The sequence below is a fragment of the Sturnira hondurensis genome, unplaced genomic scaffold (genome assembly GCF_014824575.4).
Source record: "Sturnira hondurensis isolate 20B ecotype Veracruz unplaced genomic scaffold, ASM1482457v3 Scaffold0001721, whole genome shotgun sequence".
Lineage (NCBI taxonomy): Eukaryota > Metazoa > Chordata > Mammalia > Chiroptera > Phyllostomidae > Sturnira > Sturnira hondurensis.
Genome location: NW_028074352.1, coordinates 693502 through 713784, shown reverse-complemented (window position 1 = coordinate 713784; position 20283 = coordinate 693502). Strand labels below are relative to the sequence as shown.

Sequence of the window (20283 nt, the reverse complement as noted above, 5' to 3'; positions counted from 1 at the left end):
ATCATGAAATTTATATTTTGAAAAATAGTTCTGGCTCCTGAGTCAAAGATAGTTGGATGAAGAAAGTAGAAGAAGCAGAGAGGCCTATTCAGAAGCCATTGGAATTCCCTAGTCAGGTGATGGAGAATAGGGTGATGCTATTGGAATTGGAAGGAATCACAAGGAGTGAGACATCTTTGAGATTTAAATGGCCAGCATACGCTGATGGATTTAATATGGTGAGTAAGAAAGAAGGATTTCAGCATGGTGCCCATTGTTCTGCTTTGAGTATCAGTTTGGCGATGGTGTCACCTGTTAAAATTGGAAAGACTGGGGTAGAATGGACATCTCTGGATGTGGGAAGTAAAAGATTAGTTTTCAGCATGTTCGGTTTGAGGTGCTTCTGATAATATACAAGTTGCAGTTTGAATTATATAAGATTAGAGCTCCCAGAAGAGGTCAGTGGCATGAATATGAATTTGGGAGATGTCAGTATGTAGATAACATTTAAAAGCCTTCTAATGATGAAATTATATAAGGAAATAGTGAAAAGACAGGGTTCTAAAAGTAGTACTGAGGAAATCCAACACTTGGATATCCAGTAGAGGGAGAGAAAAAAGCAAAGATTAAGAATGAGTGGTCTGAGAAGCAGGAGGAAACTAAACTTGTAAAGAGGAAACTAGACTTGTAATGAATCTAGTGATTCATTAAGGAATTGTCATCACTCACAGTTATTGCTGGTAAGATATGGGCACAGAAATGTCCTTTGGATATGGCATACAGAGGTTGAGAGTGATACACAATAAACATTGCCAAGGTGTGGAGGAGTTGGACGCTAACTAGGGTAGAATAATGAATGGGAAGTGAAAAAGTGGAGAGACTCGTGACTAGAGAGAAATACAGGTGTGAGCAAAAGGAGGCGTAGAGTTGTAACAAATAAATAGTACAATAATTAACAATGCAAGAATAAATTCTGTTTTGTATATTCAAAACTCTAAAACTACTTTTGCTGGTCCCTGTATTGTAACTTAGGGAGAGGTTTTCTTTAGTTCATTGTTTTATTATGCTGATATTAGTGCATGTTTGTATACTGATGGGAATGGCTCACTAGAAATGAAGATGCAAGGAGAGGGGAAAAGTTAACTAAAGAAGTGAAAACAATTTTTAAAAATTTTATTTATTTATCTTTAGAGAGGAAGGGAAGGACAGAGGGAGAGAAATATCAATGTATGATTGCCTCTCATGGGTCCCCTGCTGGGAACTGGCCTGCAACCCAGGCATGTGCCCTGACTGGGAATTGAACTGCAATCCTTTGGTTCACAGGCCCCCGCTCAATCCACTGAGCTACACCAGCCAGGGCTGAAGTGAAATTTTTGATAAAATAAAAGGAGGGGGAACAGAACAGATATTGGGAACTGACCTTCAATCGGTAGGAAATTTCATCCTTTGAGACTACAGGCAAAAGATTTGCAGACCCACATAGATGTGTAGAATCAGTCATGGAAAAATGAGAAAAGTCCTCTCCTCTGACAGCTTGTATTTTGGCAGGGGGAGGGGGGAGGGATATGAGATAAGATCATCATGTAAAAGAGAAGAGGGAATTGAGGTGGAAAATTTGAAGAATGAGGAAAAGTGAAGCAGTCATTGTGGGCAGAAAGTGAATATTAACACGTTGTTAATTGTTCAAAGTAGTTAACCATGAATTTATGGTGTTGCCAGAATAGTCACTTGTTTGATTTTCTCTGTTTTGACTATGTGTTGGTAGTCAAGGTAGTAAAAGAAGACAGTTTGTTGAGTCTATCTCTGATGGTATGAGCCTTAAATCCTTTCAATTCTTATTTTTATCTATTCTATTAATTTTTAAGAATATCTCTTCCTATTTTTAAATAAAATTTTAAATTAGTGAGTTTCAATATGTAGCTTGTTTAAGAATGTAATTTACCACTAAAATAGTGTAACATAGACTGTCACAAACTCTAGCTTCTAGTCTGATTTTAGAATTATAAACATATGTCTAACGTCTAGATGTAGCATGGTGTGTTTCTCAGTGGTCTTTACATGACATACCCCAAATGTTGTTATCCTTATTTGCGATTAAGTGGATCCATGTGCAGGAAAGGATTAGTTACAAGGAAAGTAAAATGTTCGAACCTTCAGATTCCCAAGTAAGCAAGTACTTGTTGCCATGCTGAAATGAACTCACTTTCCCAAGACTTTCAAGGTAAGTGATCATTCTCTGATCACTTTGTGATCACCTTGTGATCAGGGAATGCGAGCTTAGACCTGTTACCCTGGAGAGGCAATTGGCTTATTCCGATGAATTAAGAAGCAGTTTGTTTCTTGGAAGGTTTTAGTCGTTATTTTGTATTGTACACACAGCAAAAAAGGAACCAGGCCATGACCACAGATGTCACACAGGAAGTCTTCAGGGTCTGTGGGCTACTGGGTTAGTGGCTATAAAGTATTCTTCTATGTTTCTTTTTTCAATAGTGGAGCCATACATATGATTTTTTGTTATTGAACTATGGATTCAAAAAATTAATTTCTGGTCAGGCAGTTTTGCCATGTCTCAATGCATATACAGACCACTGCCTTAAAAAATTAAAAAGGCCTACTGGGTTGAAGTAGTACCTCAAGGTTTGAAGAAGAAATAACAAATGGTGTACTTTATTTCAGTTGAAAAATACTGATACATTATGTTAGAGAAAAATGTTAGTACATGGTAGTCTGCCATGAAAAAAATTAAGTTTTTTACCTAATTAAACACAATCCAGTTATCTGATTTCAAACAATCAGATTTTCTGAATACACATGTAATCATAATAAAACTGTGATACTTAAGAATTCCAAATACTACATCTTTTTTTGCAAGAACTCTTTGTTTCTTCTTAAACATATTTATTTAAATGACCAGAGAATACCAGGGCTTCTTCATACTGAAGTAATGGATATTTGAACTATACCTTTAGTATAGTTCAAATTAAAGGAGTAACTAGAAATTAAAGGAGTAAACTTTACATTCTATTATTACCCCAAGTCATTTCATGGATAATAAATATTCTGCCAAACTAGACAGTATCAGAAACGTTTATCTGTTTTTAAAAAGCCAGTAATTCACCTTTGATGAATATGAAATGATACTAAAAAAATAAAGTCCAAAACATTGATTTCATTAGGGAAGAAACATTGGGCTGTGGGAAGTTAGGCAAACATAGCATCGCTTTTCTCATCCACTGTCACCGCCACCATGGCCATTCCGTCCGTGACCATTCCGTCTCTGATCCTCTGTTTGGAGAAGTCAGAAAATTGCCACCACTTTCATTATCAATAGTAAGGTAACATTCCAGTTATTTTCTAACAATTTTGTGCATACATGATAGATTCTTATCATTCCAGGAAGAAGCTCTACTTCTGATGTACTAGACACACACAAGTCTCCATTCTCTCATCAGACCTTTCTTAACAAAGGGCTTAGTAAATCTATGGGATTTCTGTCCATCAGAGACACACAAGATGAGGAAGATTATTTCAAGGACGTTTTATCAGATAATAATTCTGGACATGAAGATTCTGAAAATACCTGCTCTCCTTACCAATTCATAACTAGTGGTCCAGAAACAAAAGCTACCCCTGGCATTGATGTGATTCCCAAGAAGAAGATTTGGGCTTCATCCATGGACTTGCTTTGCACAGCCGACAGAGACTCCTCTTCTGGGGAACCGGGCAGATACCGACACTGTCTCCCTGAGGCAGTAACAGTGCGGTCTTCGACTGCTCCTAGAAGAAAGGAGGCAAGATACTCAGATGGAGGCATAGCCCTGGATATCTTTGGCCCTCAGAAAATGGATCCTGTGTTTCACAGGCGAGAGTTGCCCACCTCCTCAGCCATATCAAGTGCTTTGGACCGAATCCGAGAGAGACAAAAGAAACTTCAGGTTCTGAGAGAAGCCATGAATGTAGAAGGTTAGTAATTTTGTGTGTTTCAGAGAGAATTGAATTGAAATACTTAAAATTGTGTTTTGAAATAAAGAGGGTTATTAAACCATTCCACAAGTCTTATTTCCACTGCCAAACCTTTGCACCCAGGTTAGTCTTATTTCTCTATCAGTTTCTATCCTCCCTTCTATCAAACCCCTAGTCCAGAACACTGCTTCCACAGTCAGCCCTACTAAACAGAACCAGGGCAGTTACTTTGTAGTCTCGATATTTTGGATGGTGTATTTTTAGATTGCAGGCTTCTTGGAGACAGGCACCGTGTTTTGTTTGTTTGTTTGTTTGTTTACTTTTTTAATTCTCCAAGGTACCGCGTATGTCTTGGGAGTCTTTGTGAGGGACTGGGTCACAAAAGTGGGATGGAGGCAATGTGCAGACAGTGTAGTGCCATGCCTCCCAAAACACCCATCTCAAAACAAATTCTGGGACACAACTCCTGGAGCTTAGAATTTGTTTTGTTTGGAGCGAAGTCTTAAATCTATGTTTTCAAAATCATAGTATTTAATTTTATAGATTTAGAGGGAGACAGCCTATGTGTAAATGATTTACTCCATTTAATAGCTATGTGGGCCTTACTTCAGCAATTGGGCTTAATCACCCTGAAGTTACCCCCTCTGTAAAATGTTCTTAACAAAAATAGATTAACTGGCTAATGAATGTAAAGTGATTAATAAATCATATTATTACATTACTAGTATGAGAGGCATAAAAATAACTATAAATGATAAATTCTTATTTGCAGGGCAAAGCTCTGTTTCAGCAATACCTGATTCACATACAAAGGTCAATATACTGAATGGAATAAAACTATGTTCTAGACATATGGATGGATAGGGGCTATTTTTATTACAGACAGATGAAAAAACAAAATAAGACACAGTTTTTGATCTAACCCTCTACATTTTTGAGGATTAAACTTGTACAACTATACCCTTTGCCTTTGACAAACTCTGGGGCATAGCTGATGAAAAGGGACTTTGAGGAGCTTTCTAGTTCAGTGAAAGTCGTCTCATCATCAAGGGTCATGTTCATTTTTAAGGCGATTGTCTAGTAGAACATTTTTGACTCATTGATTGCCTTTAAAATGCTCTGTCTTGAAAGGTTTGTTTGTTCCTTAAGTTTTAAGCATAGTCCTGGAACTGAACATACTCTCCACATTGTATTTTACTTCTAGTAAAAGAAGTTTTACAATTGTTTTCTAAATTCAGGAATTGTAGATTAGTAAATAATTTGGAATTACAGAGGAAATTATTGAACATTTAATTGCTATTACAGGTTTGTGTATACAAGCATTTTAAAGATACTAGTTAACTATGAGATAGTCAGATATAACCTTGATCTGAAAAGTTTCAAATATAGAAAATAAAAACTTAGAAATTTGTTTTTGCACGATTTCACTGTTTAACTTCAATCAGTAAATTTTTCGTTTCAACAGCAAATAGGCATATCCTATAGCTTACAACACCCTCCCTGTTCAGAAGTTGTGCTTCGTGGCTGCTTCACGTGGCACAGCAGCCAGCACGGGAATGACAGTCTGGCCTGACTTCTGAGCATAATCCCTCCTGGATACATTTATGTAAAGGAATCTTGCCTATTGTGGAATGAAAAAACAAAACCTAAATTATTTAAATAGGTGAACCAGGATGGTCTCAGAATATAGATAGTGAAGATTGACACCAATCTAGATGACCTTGTATAATGTTTAAGCAGTTGAATAATATATTTTCTTCACATGAGCATATTATAAGTAAAATCACAACTTTGAATGTTCTCAAAAGATTGACTATTAAGTGGGGATTATTAAAGTTCGAGAAGGTGTTTATTTCTTCAGGTAATGTGTGCATGCATGTGTGTTAAGGAAAGTGAAATAAACCAAATTGTTTCTAAATATGCAAATATATTTGCAAAGATGGTGTATAATGTACGCCCTTATTTTTTTAAATGGTAATTCGTTATAGAGCATAATTTCCAGTTTTAGAAATTTTAGATTCATTACAAGAGTTATAAGAAAAGGAAAAAAATTCCTTTTAAAAATATAATATGCTTTAAATTGGTTGATAAAAGACAATTTTCATTGCTATTGAAATCTTCTTCACTATTGAAGAGTTGTCAGAAGCATTTGTTCCCACAAAGAACCTATTCATTTTTCCTAGAGTATATTTTATAACCAAGTAAAATAGCATACTTTAAATATGTTGGTATATTATGGAAATGCTTCCACCACTTTAAATAAACACTCTTATTATGTAGTAACTTGCAAGTAGTAATAAGTTATATTTGCTTTATTCTAAAGAAATGTTTGATGTTTGGAATTCAAGCACTAATTCCTTTTAGTTATTTAGTTGAGTAACTTACTGGTTTTGTAGTGTGCTTTTTTCTAAAGGTGAGATAATTTGTCAGTTGTGCAAACAAAATTGTAGATTATTAATAGAAGATTTTAGCTGGCATACAGAAAATGATAAATCCCATTTATCTCATTTAATTCTCATTAAAAGCAGTTTCCACAGATGCCTTTTGTGTGTGATATAACAAGCAGAACAGTGGATGTTATTAACTTAGACATTTTCTTGTACACATTTCTTTTTTAAAAAATATTCGTGTTTGACTCATAGATACAGAGAACAAACTGATGGTTGCCGGGGGTGGGCGGTGGGAGGACGGGTGAGAGGGATGACGGGGATTAAGAGGTTCAGACTTATCATAGTTATAAGTCACAGGGATGTAACAGGCAGCATAGTGAACAGTCAGCAATATTTGCAATAACTTTGTGTGGTGATAGAGTTATTAGATTTCTCATGACGATGACTTCATACGGTATATAAATGTCAAATCACTATTTTGTATACCTGAAACCACTATAATATTGTAAGTCAACTGCACTTTAAGTAAAAAGAGCTTTGCATTCCAGAATGAAAATTAAAATGTATATTTTCTTGTTTTAAAGCCTTTTAAAATATTGCTTATGCTCTGTACAATTTTTGTGAACTTTAAATTTGACATTTGCTACCGTATATCAGGAACAGTAGAGTGAGAAGAGCTCTAGAATGCATGTTCTCAGGCTTGCGAAGATTCAGCGATGTACTCAGGATCACATAACAAGTTAATGGTAGAGTTTTCACCATTATGGGAGATTGTAGATTTCCACCATAGGTTTCAGAGTTCCTGTCTAAGGACTTCCCACTACATGTCATTTCCTAATTTTGTTTAAATTTTAAAAAGGTTTAAATTGCAGTTGACATTCAATATTAACACTAGTTTCGCGTGTCTGGCATAATAGGTAGACTTTTATAGAACTTACAGAGTAATCCACCCATAAGTCCTCCACCACCTCACACCATGTATGATTATAGTATTATCACCTGTATTTCCTGTGCATCTCGGAGACTGTTTTGTAGCTGCCCATCTGCACCTCCTAATCCCATCACCTTTTCCACCCAACCCCCAACCTCCCTTCTGGCAATCATCAGTTTTTTTTTCCTGTATCTATGAGTCTGTTTTTGTTTTGTTTGTTCATTTATTTTATCTTATTTCACTAACCAGTGTTCATTGGGTTAATATAACAATTGGAAGAAAAGAAGTTTTGAAATTTCCTTTTGTCCCATTAGTCCAATGAGCAAGGAAGCTCATTGGACTAATGGGAAAGGCAGTTGTCCCCATCAGCCTTAGGTGTGTAGCCCTTTCCTATCCCATCCTCTTCAAAGGAGCCTTTACCTAAATCACCCTCACGGATTCTCTTCAGCTGACATCAACCTGCCACCATCACAGGGGGTACAGGCCTTAAAATCAAGGAGTTTGGTACTGGAAGGAAACTGGATACCATTTAAACCAAACATCTAATTTTCGGAGGCTGAGTAAACTAGTTTGCCAAAGGATGTGAATAATTCATAACAGAGCTGTATTTAGAATGCAGGTCTCTTAAGCTTCAGAATAAGATTTTTTCCACTGTTATTCTGATTTCAAGCAGAAACCAGATATGTTGTCAGGAAAACCTTTATTACTTCCAGGGAAGCTGGACATTGAACTAACCCCCTAACAAACCCCTTAAGTTTCTTTCTAATCTAATAAAGTTATATCTTTTTAAAGGCAGGAAAACATGATAATATTATGAAAACAGGTTCAAAAGGAGGCACTTTTGTTCTTTCTACAGTAAACCGCACTGGGTGGGGGTGAAGAAGGAGCTCCGCTGTGACACAGGCTGTATTGCCGTGGGTAGGGTTGCGACGGGGCTTTGCTAAGGTAGGATCTGTAAGGCTGACAAGATAAGGGAGGGAGTAAGTGGTTGGCATTGAGTGCTCTGATTTCTTTGTAAACAAAATAACAAAGTTAGCAACAAAAGAAACTCCAGGAAAGAAACTGTACTTGGAGGTTAAAGCTTGTAAATATAAGATTATTACTGTGATTAAGTTAAACTTTCAGATACGTCTCCATATACATACAGCAGTAGGGAAGGGTTGGGAAGAAACAGCAGATTTGTCTCATGAAAACTAGTTTTAAAATTTGACGTCACTTTCTTTTATTGCTTTATTCTTTATATTCCTCCACTTTCGCTTCACCATAGAACTGTCCTATTCTCTTTTTTTCCTTCTTTGTCCTCACTGTTTTCTTTTCTGCCTTTCGCTACTTCATCTCATGATCTGAGACAATTGTCTGTTTTTTAACAGGAGTATTTGTTGTCGTCTTTCTTGTGAGGTAATTACCACACACTCCCTGTCCATTGCTCTATGATTAGGAGACAGCGACTCGGAACCAGTACTGTAAGTGTAGTGTGAATAGCAGTCCAGCCCTGAGTGGGCACTGTGAACAGCTGTTTGCTTCCAATAGTCAGAACTCCTCTGTATTCTATATAATATTAGAAGGAAAAGTATGAAGAACAGAGATAATTAAATCCTACAAAAGTGATTATTATTATATATACTTATTTAATGAGTTTTAAGTTAATCTGCCTTACATCAAAATTAAATATTTCCTTCCTTTCAATGCTGTGACCTCTGGTCTTGCCTAGTTTTGCTATTCGGTGACTGCCCTGTGAATACAACTTAAAGTCTGTGTCTGCAACAGGAACATGTAAACACTCAGGTATGTGAGCCTGTTCACCTTAATATTTCCATGAGATGATTGAATTTGAAAATTCACACATTTTTATAGCTATATTTGAGAAAAGCAGGAGATGGATTCATAAATGTTACTTTTCAGCATGTAGGCTACTTCTAGTGACATTTCATGGAGAGAAAGAAAATTTCAAAACTCTTCTAAAAATTCAAAACTCATAAAGATGAACTATTCAGTTTTTATTTCTTCCCTTTAATTCTCTTTGTATGGGGGGAAAGATATGATTGAATTGTTATTTATATACTCCAAGAACTAAAACAACATTAATATTCAGATTTTATTTTACTCATCAGTTCCACAAAAGTAAAAAATGAATAAGCGGGGATTTTAGGTGGTGTTAGTCAAATATCACATGCATTTTAGGTATTAACGACTTAATTATTATACTATTAAGATACAAATATATTTTGTATCTCCAAAGAGCACACTCTCATACATGGATTCAACATCCTAGCCAGAAGGAAGTGCCTACTGTGTTTCCAGGGCTGAATTGCAAAGAGTTAGGAGTTATACCAGCATCATCCAACAGAACCTCTTCAGTGGAGGAAATGTTCCCTCTCTACCAAGTCCAAACCAGTAGTTACAAGCCACATGTGACTGCCGAGAGCTTGCCTTTTGGCTAGTGCGGCTGAAGAACTGTTTTATTTGAACTTGCGTAGCTCCATGCAGCAGGTGGCCACTGTGTTGGAACAGTGCAGGTTCAGATCATTCTCGGTAAAGTTGGTCCAGTATAAAATACTAATGTTCAGTTGAGGAAAGATTGGTTTGAAGTGTGCAGCGTTATTTTTTACTTAAAATACAAATGAGAATAGACATGTAAGACTTGATTTATCCAAGAGGGAAAAAATGAAATCACATTTTTAACACTAAGGAAAGTTAGAGGTGAGACTAGTACAAACATTTTATTGTCTATATTTGTAGTCACAGAATACTGATTTTGGAGTCCACAGAAACCACAGACTACTTTTTTGGAAATTAGGGACCTAATTTCAATCTAACTCATATATAGGGTCTGGCAGAAGTAACACCTGCTAGAGTGTGGTTGGTAGGGTAATAAATAATATGGGTGTAATCATTTATAGCTTTCATTTGGACATTTCCCCTAAAATGTCATATGGTGTGCTTGAGTATGATATTGTTATGTCACAGAATTACATGCTTATGATTCTGTAATAAAATATTTTGTAATTAAAAAAAAAGGTTGTTACTTGTGCTAGACCCTGTTGTTAACATAGACCCAATTTGGTTTTGACATCAACACCTGCTGAAAAGCATGGATTGGTATGTTTAAGAAAGGTTTAAATGGATTTTACTAGCAGTGAGTATCATCGTGTTTTTTTAAGACCCAGCAATTTTTAACTTCTAAAATACTTTTTTGTTCCATCCCTGTCAGTACCTTCTGTTTCCCAAAGGACTTTCTTTCTCAGGTGATCACACAGCTATAATTTGTCTTCCATTTCCCTGCTATACATTTCTTCTCTGCCTTCAGTCATCTGCTAACTTCCCATTACCTGAACAGGGTAAAATGTTAGCTCCTTTTGGATCATGGTATGCGGGGCTCTCCGTGTTTATATCTCTTGAGTCTCGTCCCTCAGCATTTCCCCTCTCATATCTCACTCCAGCACCCGGTACACATTCTGTCTCTCTAGCCCCACCTCTTCCCTTCCCCTCTCCCGCCCATCATACAGGCAGTTTTATATTTCTGCGCCTTTATTCATGCAGCTTTACCCCTTGAGACTCTCGAAGCTTTCAGTCACTGCCCAGTTTAGGAAGCTTCTCTCAGCTTCCCAGTTTAGGATAATGGCTTATGTTTTTCATTGAAATTACTTGTTTTGAACAGCCTATTTCTCTTCCTTACAACATCAGTTATTTGGCCTAGTCTAATTCATACTGTCCTTAGCATCTACATATAATAGATACTCATAACTTTTTCCTTAAAATTCTTATTGTTGACACAATTACAGATGGTCCCCATCTTCCCCTGCTTTTCCCACCTCTACCCAGCCCCTACCCCCTACTCGTAATTGTTTGTTAATCTAAACTGAGTATTGCATTGTGGCTATTAATATTAAATATTTAGTATACTCAGTGGTGCTACTTCAGTAAGGGACACAACAATATTCTCTGATGAATTATGGTGAGGAGAGGTCTACCTCCCCCTGTTTTGTCCTGCTGTGAGGGAGAACCACGTACTTGTCAGTCATAGACTGGCCAACAAAATGCAACCAGTTTCTTTTAGAACTCTACTGTTTGAAAGCTTTAGAGGAGGCGGTGAAGTCATAGCAATGGGGGAACCTGTGGGGCTGCTAGCAGAGTGGTACAGCCAGCCCAGATGCAGTCATGGCCCAGATTTGTGGTTAATCCCTTACACAAGACCCACATAGAGGAGAGGAACTTGGAAACTATTCATTCTTTTTGCAATTTCTACTCTGCACAAATCTTACATCTATAAGGTGTTGGTTCACTGAGCATTTCTCCATATATTCTTCATCATTTATATATATTCATGATTGCCTAAGTTATGTTCCCGGTTAAAATTTTTACTGATCTTGTCTAGTTCTCAAGGAATTTAGAAAATTCTATTCATGTACTTTGCAGCATGGTGTAATGTAAATGCAGTGGACTCCAATGAACATTTAGAAGGCACAGTATATAATCTCCATAGATTAATTCCTTGAAAAGAAGTCATATAGAAAAACATTTCATATGCAAATACATAATGTTATTATTATTTTTGTTTCTCCGCCTTATTTGAAAATTAAAACATTTTATTTGTCAGGATCTATAACCTTAAAATATGCATGGTTTTTAAATTTTATAGGTCTGAGCTACAAAACCTGTTATTTTGTGCTTTTCTCTTTGAAACTCATATCTGTAATTAGAATCATGTATTAAAGGTAAATAAATGCCAAGAAAAAAGTGGTTATATAATCCTTGATGTTGCAATTGGCTGACTCTTACTTTTTGCATGTTACTTGTCTGAGCTTGAATATGTGTCATTTGTAAATGGTGTTTTTATTTTTATTTTTTATAGTGATATAAACAATGAGGATAAACTTTAAATTACAGTTCAAGTAAAGAATGTTCTAACTAATCACCTATGGCATGATTACTCTTTTTGTGATGTTAAAAACAGTCCAAATAAAAATAAATACTTTTTAGGAATAAATGAGGGTGGGTACCCAAGAAAATGGAATTTTCTTCTGGAGAACAGCCCTCTTGTAGTGCAGGCGTCCCTCCCAGCTGCTAGGTGATGTTCTAGGAACCCTTTGGTATCAGTGTACCAGCAGGAGTTATTGTGAGAGGCTGCATTCAGCTTCAGTGAATACTTTTAAGACTCAGCACATTTGGCTATTTCATGAAGAGTGGGCTATGACTGTTCCTGCCCACACCTTGCTGAGTATTCAGCAATTTTTGATCAAAAATGGCATGTACCCCATGCCCTACCCTCCCTATTCACCTGATCTCACCCCTAACAACTACTTTTTGTTTCCCCTGATGAAAAAAGTCCTCAAAGAGGAACATTTTGCCGATGTGAAAGAGGTGAAACAAAAGATGCCAGAAACACTAAAAGGCATCAAAATCAATCAATGAGTTCAAAAATTGTTCTGAGCTGTTAAAAAATGTGTCGGTAGGTGTACTGCATCAAATAGATAGTGCTTTGAAGATGACTGAAGTTTAAACATGTAAGAATAAATACACAATTGTTTAATAAATAAGTTTCTGTTTTGAGGGCATCCCCCTACATATACAGATGTGATAAGACATTTAAAAAGGAGAGGAAGGAAAGGATGGACATAAAATTCAGGGTCATGGTTACTGTGGGCAGGAAGTGAGGCAGGGGATGACGTGCATGTAGGTAGATGCAGTTTTGTCAAAATTCATGCATTTATGGAGGGATAAGGATTCATGAATATTACTTACATGATTCAGAACTAAAGAATTAGTCGTAAGTAAAAGCTGGCCATATATTTGAAATACATTTTAAAAAAGGAAGTGGTATTTTTGGATTGCAGTTTGTGCTGGCTTATATTCCTCTTAATGTGAAGATTGTAGATTTGGATATTTTATCTGTAATAGTTTTATGTAAGCTTGGAATATCATGCAAATCTTTATAATCTTCCAAACATTAAAAGTGTAGTATTCATGATCATTTGCCACAACTTTGTATGTTTATACTATGTTAAGTGGTGGTGGAAATCATGACTTAGTTGTCAAGCACTCAGGACAAAACATTCTACCCTATTGAAGAGCTGCATTTTATTGTAACTAATTAAGTGGAGTCATTATATTAGAGCCAAAGTGAATTTTATTTAGAGAATCAGATTACAGTTAAAGAATAATAAAATGTCACTTTTTTAAGCCGTTCTTCTAATAGTCCCTATTTTTCTCAGCACTATTCCACCAAATGTATTTTGGAGAGACTATATTCTCAAATGTTATATGTGTTTATATACATATATTTGCGCACACCCAGTTTCATGCTTCTGATTTAGTAATATGTGACCAGGCTGATTTTATTTGTTCTTTTATACTTTTTACTATTTCTACACCACGATTCTTTCCTACTACTTTGTTTAACACATTTGCAATCTAAGTACTCATTGGAGGTCGAGAAGAAATTTCCCTAGTGAAATGAAGAGTAATATGACCCTAACTGGACCTTAGTACACTGATTCATACAGTGTAGGCTTCATTGAAATATTTACCAGCTGAGATAAGAAATTTGCAAACCAAAATTATGTACTGAGTCTAATTTTATCCCACAAAAGGCAGATAAATCAGTTCTGCAACTGTATTAATGAAAGCTTAAATTTATAAAGTGTGTGTCTGAATATTCTTAATAGAGCCATTCTACATGCTTCAAGAATTTTGGCATCTTTGTAATGTTGTGTAAATACTTTGTTTATATAAATACTTTGTTTAAAAAAATAGTCTGACACTCTCTAATTAAAATACCAGTCACTGGGTTTGGTTGATGCTGGGAGATGGCTATGTGAAGACTTTATTGTTCTGTATTCTTGTCTGTTCTGAGTTTTCAGTAAAAAGTTTGTGTTTTTTTAAATCATTCAGCTAATACCACATTTCTGGGATCTGGACCAAATCCAAAGTGCTAATATTACACATTTAAATATCGATAGAAAACATTTGTGGTATCTGGATCCTCCGAAAAGAAAAGTTGTTAATGATGTTGGGGCAGCTCACGGAAAGTTAGAGATTGCCGTCTGCAGACCAGAATGGAGAAGGAAAACTGCTCTCTCTCTGGTCCGTGCCTACCAGGTGCTTTTACGCAGGTCATCTCAAAAAGCCAGTAACTATTCTTGCACGGTGGTGTGTAAGCATGGTAATGTGCCACTCTTTATACACCAATAACGCAAGATACCCGTAGCTAAATGACATATAATTTTACAATAATTTCTGACAAGGTTACATTTATTACTTAATTCAGAAATGGAAAGCCTACACTTACAAGGGCCAACTTTTCTTGTAAGCATGAGTAAGTAGTAAATTTTGGATGAGAATGTCAATCTGATGATAACCTTCTTACAAGCCTGACTTGAATAGTAAATATTGCCTGGGAACTTTAATCTCGTTTTATCCGCCATGCCGTAACTTGAAAGGAACGTGCCTAACAACATTTTGGTAGATATATTGCAGAATACAGAAGCTCACAAAAAATATTCCTACTACTTTGGTTAACAAAAACACTCACCCTACCCCAATCTTGGTTGGGGGGGATGTGTCTTCTTACCCCTAATAGTCCTGCCAAGGTAGCCATTCAGTCTGTGCCTCGGGAGTGCTCGTGCCCTGTTTCTAGAAGGCAGTGAAGCATCCTAAGGAGTTCTGTTTCTGCTGCCCCCAGATGTGGTAGCGAGCACATTTGCAAATCAACAGATTATCAAAGAAGATGACTTACTGTTACATTTTTGAGAGGAGGTAGTCAAAGTAAACAAAAAAAACAGAGAGAGAAAGAAACAAAAACCAGGCCAGCAGGAGAGAGGAAATATGGACACATAATATTAAGAACAACTAACTAAAGTACCACCAAAGTATGGGCATTAATATTAAAATGTATTTACTGTCTTACAGCCACTTTGCAGAAATAGTAATGAGTCAGTAGATTCATTTAATATGGCACGTAAAATTATTATGCGTGGTCTAACATCCCAGGGACTGAGGCTTTCTACTTCCGTCAACGACAGGCTTGCTGTGTCTCTGTTTTACTTTGTCAGGTAGAACTGTATTGCCTCTGCACACCGGGCCTCTCCTTGGCCTTGTTGGTTTTATTGCCCGGTATGTTGCAGTGCTGTCTTTGTAATTTGGTTAAATTACCTTGGTGAAATTCCTCAAAAATTTTAGCATGGGAGTTCTATAAAAATAAAAAAAATTCTTTGGTGCCCCTTGGAAAAAATAACCATTCTTCTTAAGTAATCATTTAACTACATTCATTAAAATAAAATAGTATTAGATTAAATTATTGCTAGAAATCTGCAATCCTTTCAAATCACATTAGTCTTAAACCAGAAGATCTTTTTAAAATTAATATTCTTTCCATAAGATTTCTCTATGGTACAAGGCAATCATTTTTGAAAAAACACTGGTAAATACTTGGATTTTTAATTCTAAAATTCTTTTCATTTATTATAATATTATCTAATACTCATGTCGTCCTTCTCCAGGTAAATATTGTCTTCCTCTCTATCAAGTCCATGGCCAGTCATTTATCCTTCTTTTCTTCTCCTTCATTTAAAGCTTTTTCTCAGCATCATTTCCCAGTTTTTCCAGCCATTATTTCCATCCTTGTTCTATAAGCCCGATTCTTACGGTGCCACTTAAGTATTTAATGAATTCATTCCTCTCTTTTTCTTTTAAGAATCTCTTTGCACAATTTGTAACACAATGAATAATTCATTTTTTAAGTCCCTGCTGTCAAGTTTGCGAAGTAGTGAACTAGAACCCCTCACATCGTACCTTGATTATCTGCCGCCGAACATTCCATGTCACTCCTCAGACCTAGGGGTTTCCCATGGTCTGCTTTCTTACCGCCAAGAAAGGCCACAGAACCATTCTGATTGATTTCAATACAAGTCATACTCTCTAGCCTAATCTAAACTTTCATGGCTACATAAAAGCTTTCATGTGGTTTTTGCTGACTTACCACATTCTTCACTCTTCAAGCTCCAAGCCTAACAATTTCCCAGGAAGTGATTCACTTTTTATTAACAGGAGTAAGTCAACTTTCTGATATGAGTAGTATCTTGGAATTCCCTCTGTCTTTTCACTTTTCTTTTGTCCATCACTTGTTTCTCTTAAGAAGAAAATGTTCTTTTGCCTTGCCAACTAACCATTCCATGTGTTTTGGGTTTTTTCACATCTCCTGTTTTCCTCAGCACATTTTTTCATCCGTTTTCCTCGCTATCCTTTACAACATCAATCTCCCCTAGTCTACAGGCTTATTAACCATGGCCTAAAGTCATGCTCAGACATTTCGCTCCACCAAGAAGACCCTGAAGACCCAAGAAGACGGTTAATCATCGTCTTTCAAAAATTTCTTTCCCTTTCTCAAAGCACTAATTGAAAGGATAGTGTATACTAGTTTTCTGAATTCGATTTGACCTCTGACTTGTCTGTGCAATGGAAATAGTACTCTGTTTTAAAGTTCATCAGTGATATTTGTATAACACTTAGAGTCATCTATTCATCTTCACGCAAGAAGTATTTGTGCTTGCTAGTAGACACTTGGTAGATACTAGAAGTACACCTGAAAAGGACACAATCCTTTTTGTCAGAGAGTTTATAATTTAGGTCGAGGAGACAAACAAGTAGAGAATTACTAGGCAGTGGAGGAGTTGCAAATAGTTATGTGTAAAGCAACATGAAAATAAAGAAAGCATTGCCCACCTCAGCCTTTAGGTGATCATGGCAGCGTTCGTGTTGGAATGAAGGCTTCTCTTAAAACAGGGGTGTCCAGCTTGTGGGCTGCATGCTGCCCAGGACAGTTAAGAATGCAGCCCAACACATAATCATAAATTTACTTCAAACATTACTTAGCTTTATTACTAAGTTTTATTACTTAGATATGAACATTTTCTATATTAATTATTACAAATGGGACCTGCTTGATAATTTTAAAAGATTACTGAAAGGGCCACTGCATAATTAGGGTTACTACATGAGGACTTTTTCGCTTATCTGTGGTGGCGGATATCACAAAAATTATGCACAGATCTTTGTTTTATTCGTCAGTTTTCATTAGTGTTTGTGGATTTAATGTGTGACCCACGACAACTCTTCTTCCAGTGTGGTTCTTAGATGCCAAAAGTCTTTCCTTTAAGACCCCTGTCTTAAAGAAAAAAGAAATATCTAGGTTAAAGAAGGGTGGAGGGGGTGAGTGACAGCATTTCTAGCAGAGAGAGCCTCTTTCAGGAAGAACCTGAACATTTATATGCTTTTGGTCATATATTTGCAAATTTGGAACATAAGAGCATTATTTGTTTGGGGAAGTGGATGGTGATGAGGCCATTGGAATAAGGGCTCTGCCTGTACTGAGTTTTTAAAGTTCTGTTTAAATGTTTGTGTATATGTATGTTTCGAGGAGTAGGAAGAAATAGGCCAGATTTTTAATGTTTCTAACCAGTAAACCTGTGACTTCACAGTATCTATAAATGTAGTTGAAGATCAGGTTATATATAAAGCTTCAAATATCAAGCTAAGGAGTTTTTAATTGTATCTTAAAGACTCTAGTTTGAAGAAGGTTAAGAAATATAGCAATATGCTCAGATTTGTTTTCCTGAAAAGTTCAACCTCTATAATGTGAATTATAATATGAGATGAGAAAGAGGAATCTAGGACACATGAAGGAGTCCAGACATGAAATAAACAGTGATGTGTGATAGCTATGGTGAGTATGGAGAAGAGGGGCAAGTCAGAAACATCTTGAAGGTGGAATTTGGACTTTAGTGGGGCCCTGCCCTCTCATACAGCTCACACCGCACAGCCCTACACTCCTAATGCTTACTCATCTTATCCTTGTGAAACTAAACATCCTATCCGAGTTAAGAATTTTGTACTTCTACATTTAAAATTATTTGAGCTCGATACTGTGTCTTTGGATTTTTCTATCCCTTGTAGCACCTAACTCAGAGAATTACACATAGTGAGCGTTCAAAACTGGTTTCTCAGGTGATGTTTATGTAACACCCACTCTGTTCTAAAAGCTTTGCATGTGTTCACTTAATGCGCACAACGACCCTTGCAGGTGGGGGTTATTATTTACCCCTTTTCAGCTCAAGAAGATGAGGCCCAAGAACACTAAGTTAACCGCCGGAGGCTGTGCCCCTGGCAGTTTGCAGAGTGAGATTCAGACCCATGCACCCTCATGTCAGTCCAGGCTCTTCCCCAGGAAGCCAGGCTGCCTCAAAATTGGAATCACACGGTTTGAATACCATCCAGCGATCTGTAAATTTAAAACATTATTTAAAATGTTCTAGTCTCACAGGTGTAAATCCTAACTTGATTTGTGTGGAACCGCTAATGAGTTTGCTTTCTAATGTTGTTTGTTTTAATCTTTTTAGAACCAGTTCGGAGATACAAAACTTACCACAGTGATATCTTTAGTACCTCCAGTGAAAGTCCATCTGTTATTTCCTCTGAATCAGATTTCAGACAAGGTAAGAGGCATCTCAAACACAAAATGTTTGAGAAACCATGATTGTTCTTCTTCAGGTGTTGAGATAGGAGGTGGCAAAAGCATAGTTCTATATAAAATTTAAGAATTGTGAAAAGCTACCAGTTACTTATTTTAACAATGTTACAGGAGCTTAATAGTAGTTTCATCAACCAACAATGTAGTCATTTTCATAATATAGAAAATAATTCATTGTCTTTAAAAATAACAGACTTACATCTAGAGTACAATGCCATTGTCATTAATTTTATTATATGAATAAGACTTGAATATGAAATGCTTGAGTTTCAAATAAGATTATTTCATATTATTATCACCTGTGCTATTATTCCTTTTTCAATTACCATTAGTGAGAAAAAGTGAAGCTTCGAAGAGGTTTGAATCCAACAGTGGTCTCCCAGGAGTAGATGAAACTCCAAGTCAAGGCCAGTCACACAGACCAAGGTATGTGACATTGAAAAAGTAATATATTTCCAATAACAGTATTTTTTTAAATCTGAATCAAGTAGAATTTTTAAAAATTATCCTCTTTTCTCTATTTTCTCCAGTTTCCTTTTTCCTTTTCATCTGCTTTAAATTCTCAGAAATATATTCCTTTATTTAAAAGACATTGTAGTAGTTCAAGTGTGAGTTATTGGAATCTTTTCAAAGTGGAATTGCCTCTGATTATTTATAGTCTGTGCTTGATTTTTGAAATGTGAATATGAATATAAAATAACTTATTAACAGGAAATGTTGAAGGCATGGCATTGAACATGTGTGAGAAGATAGGTCAATACCTCTTTTGAAAGGTTGAACAGGTTCACCAAGCAGGATTTCACTGAGTATTGGTTGAATGAATAATGAGTAGGTTACTATTAAGTAATCTATTATGTAAAAAGTTAATTATTCACTACATTTTTCCTGGTTTAAAATACATCATTTTGTATTTTTTAAAAGCCCATTTGAGCTGTTTAAGAGTTCATTCTCATACTGAAATACTTAGCTTTCTTCTGTCATATTAGGTATTATTCTTGATTCATACTTAGGATGGTGTTATAATAGCTGTGTATAGAATTTCCTTGTTTAAACTGAAAAGTATCAAAGCAGTAGTGAATATATTGACATGTATTCTTTTGGTATGTGCACAGGTCTCTTACATGAAAAAAAGCATGCTAATGTTAAGCATTAATTTGAAATTTGCAATATGATTATTAGAGAACCAGAGGTTGCTATAGAATTCACTTCTAAACTGTGAGAATCCTTTTAAATTCATTATGTTTGTTTAATTCAAGTGCCACCTTATATACAAGAATCATTTGGAAATTAACAAAAACTTGCCCTTTAGCTAATTAATTCTGACAGACACTGTTTCATTACTGTGAACTGTTAATAGACTAGGTAACCCTAGCCATGTGATCAAAGGTTTAGACTCCCAGTAATTAAATAAATACATTGCACTAAAATTATCTTTAATGTTCCAGTTTTTATTAAATTCATATAATTTTATCTTCTCTCTTATACTTTTTAAACTA

General features: G+C 36.0%; 1 protein-coding gene across 12 annotated transcripts in view; it reads left to right on the top strand.

Annotated features, from left to right (window-relative positions):
• The window catches only part of PTPN13 (protein tyrosine phosphatase non-receptor type 13), a 217638-nt gene that overhangs the window by 95651 nt on the left and 101704 nt on the right, over positions 1 to 20283 (top strand). For 11 of the 12 annotated variants that reach the window (XR_005064231.1, XM_037030673.1, XM_037030667.1 and 8 more), the window contains exons 7-9: positions 3376 to 3942; positions 18657 to 18752; positions 19120 to 19213. Coding sequence is in view for 11 of the 12 variants with exons in the window: in XM_037030673.1 (XP_036886568.1) it covers positions 3376 to 3942; positions 18657 to 18752; positions 19120 to 19213 (757 nt within the window). In the remaining variant the exon portion in view is untranslated. The remainder of the gene's footprint in view (positions 1 to 3375; positions 3943 to 18656; positions 18753 to 19119; positions 19214 to 20283) is intronic. The other variant, XM_037030662.1, reaches the window with a different exon arrangement.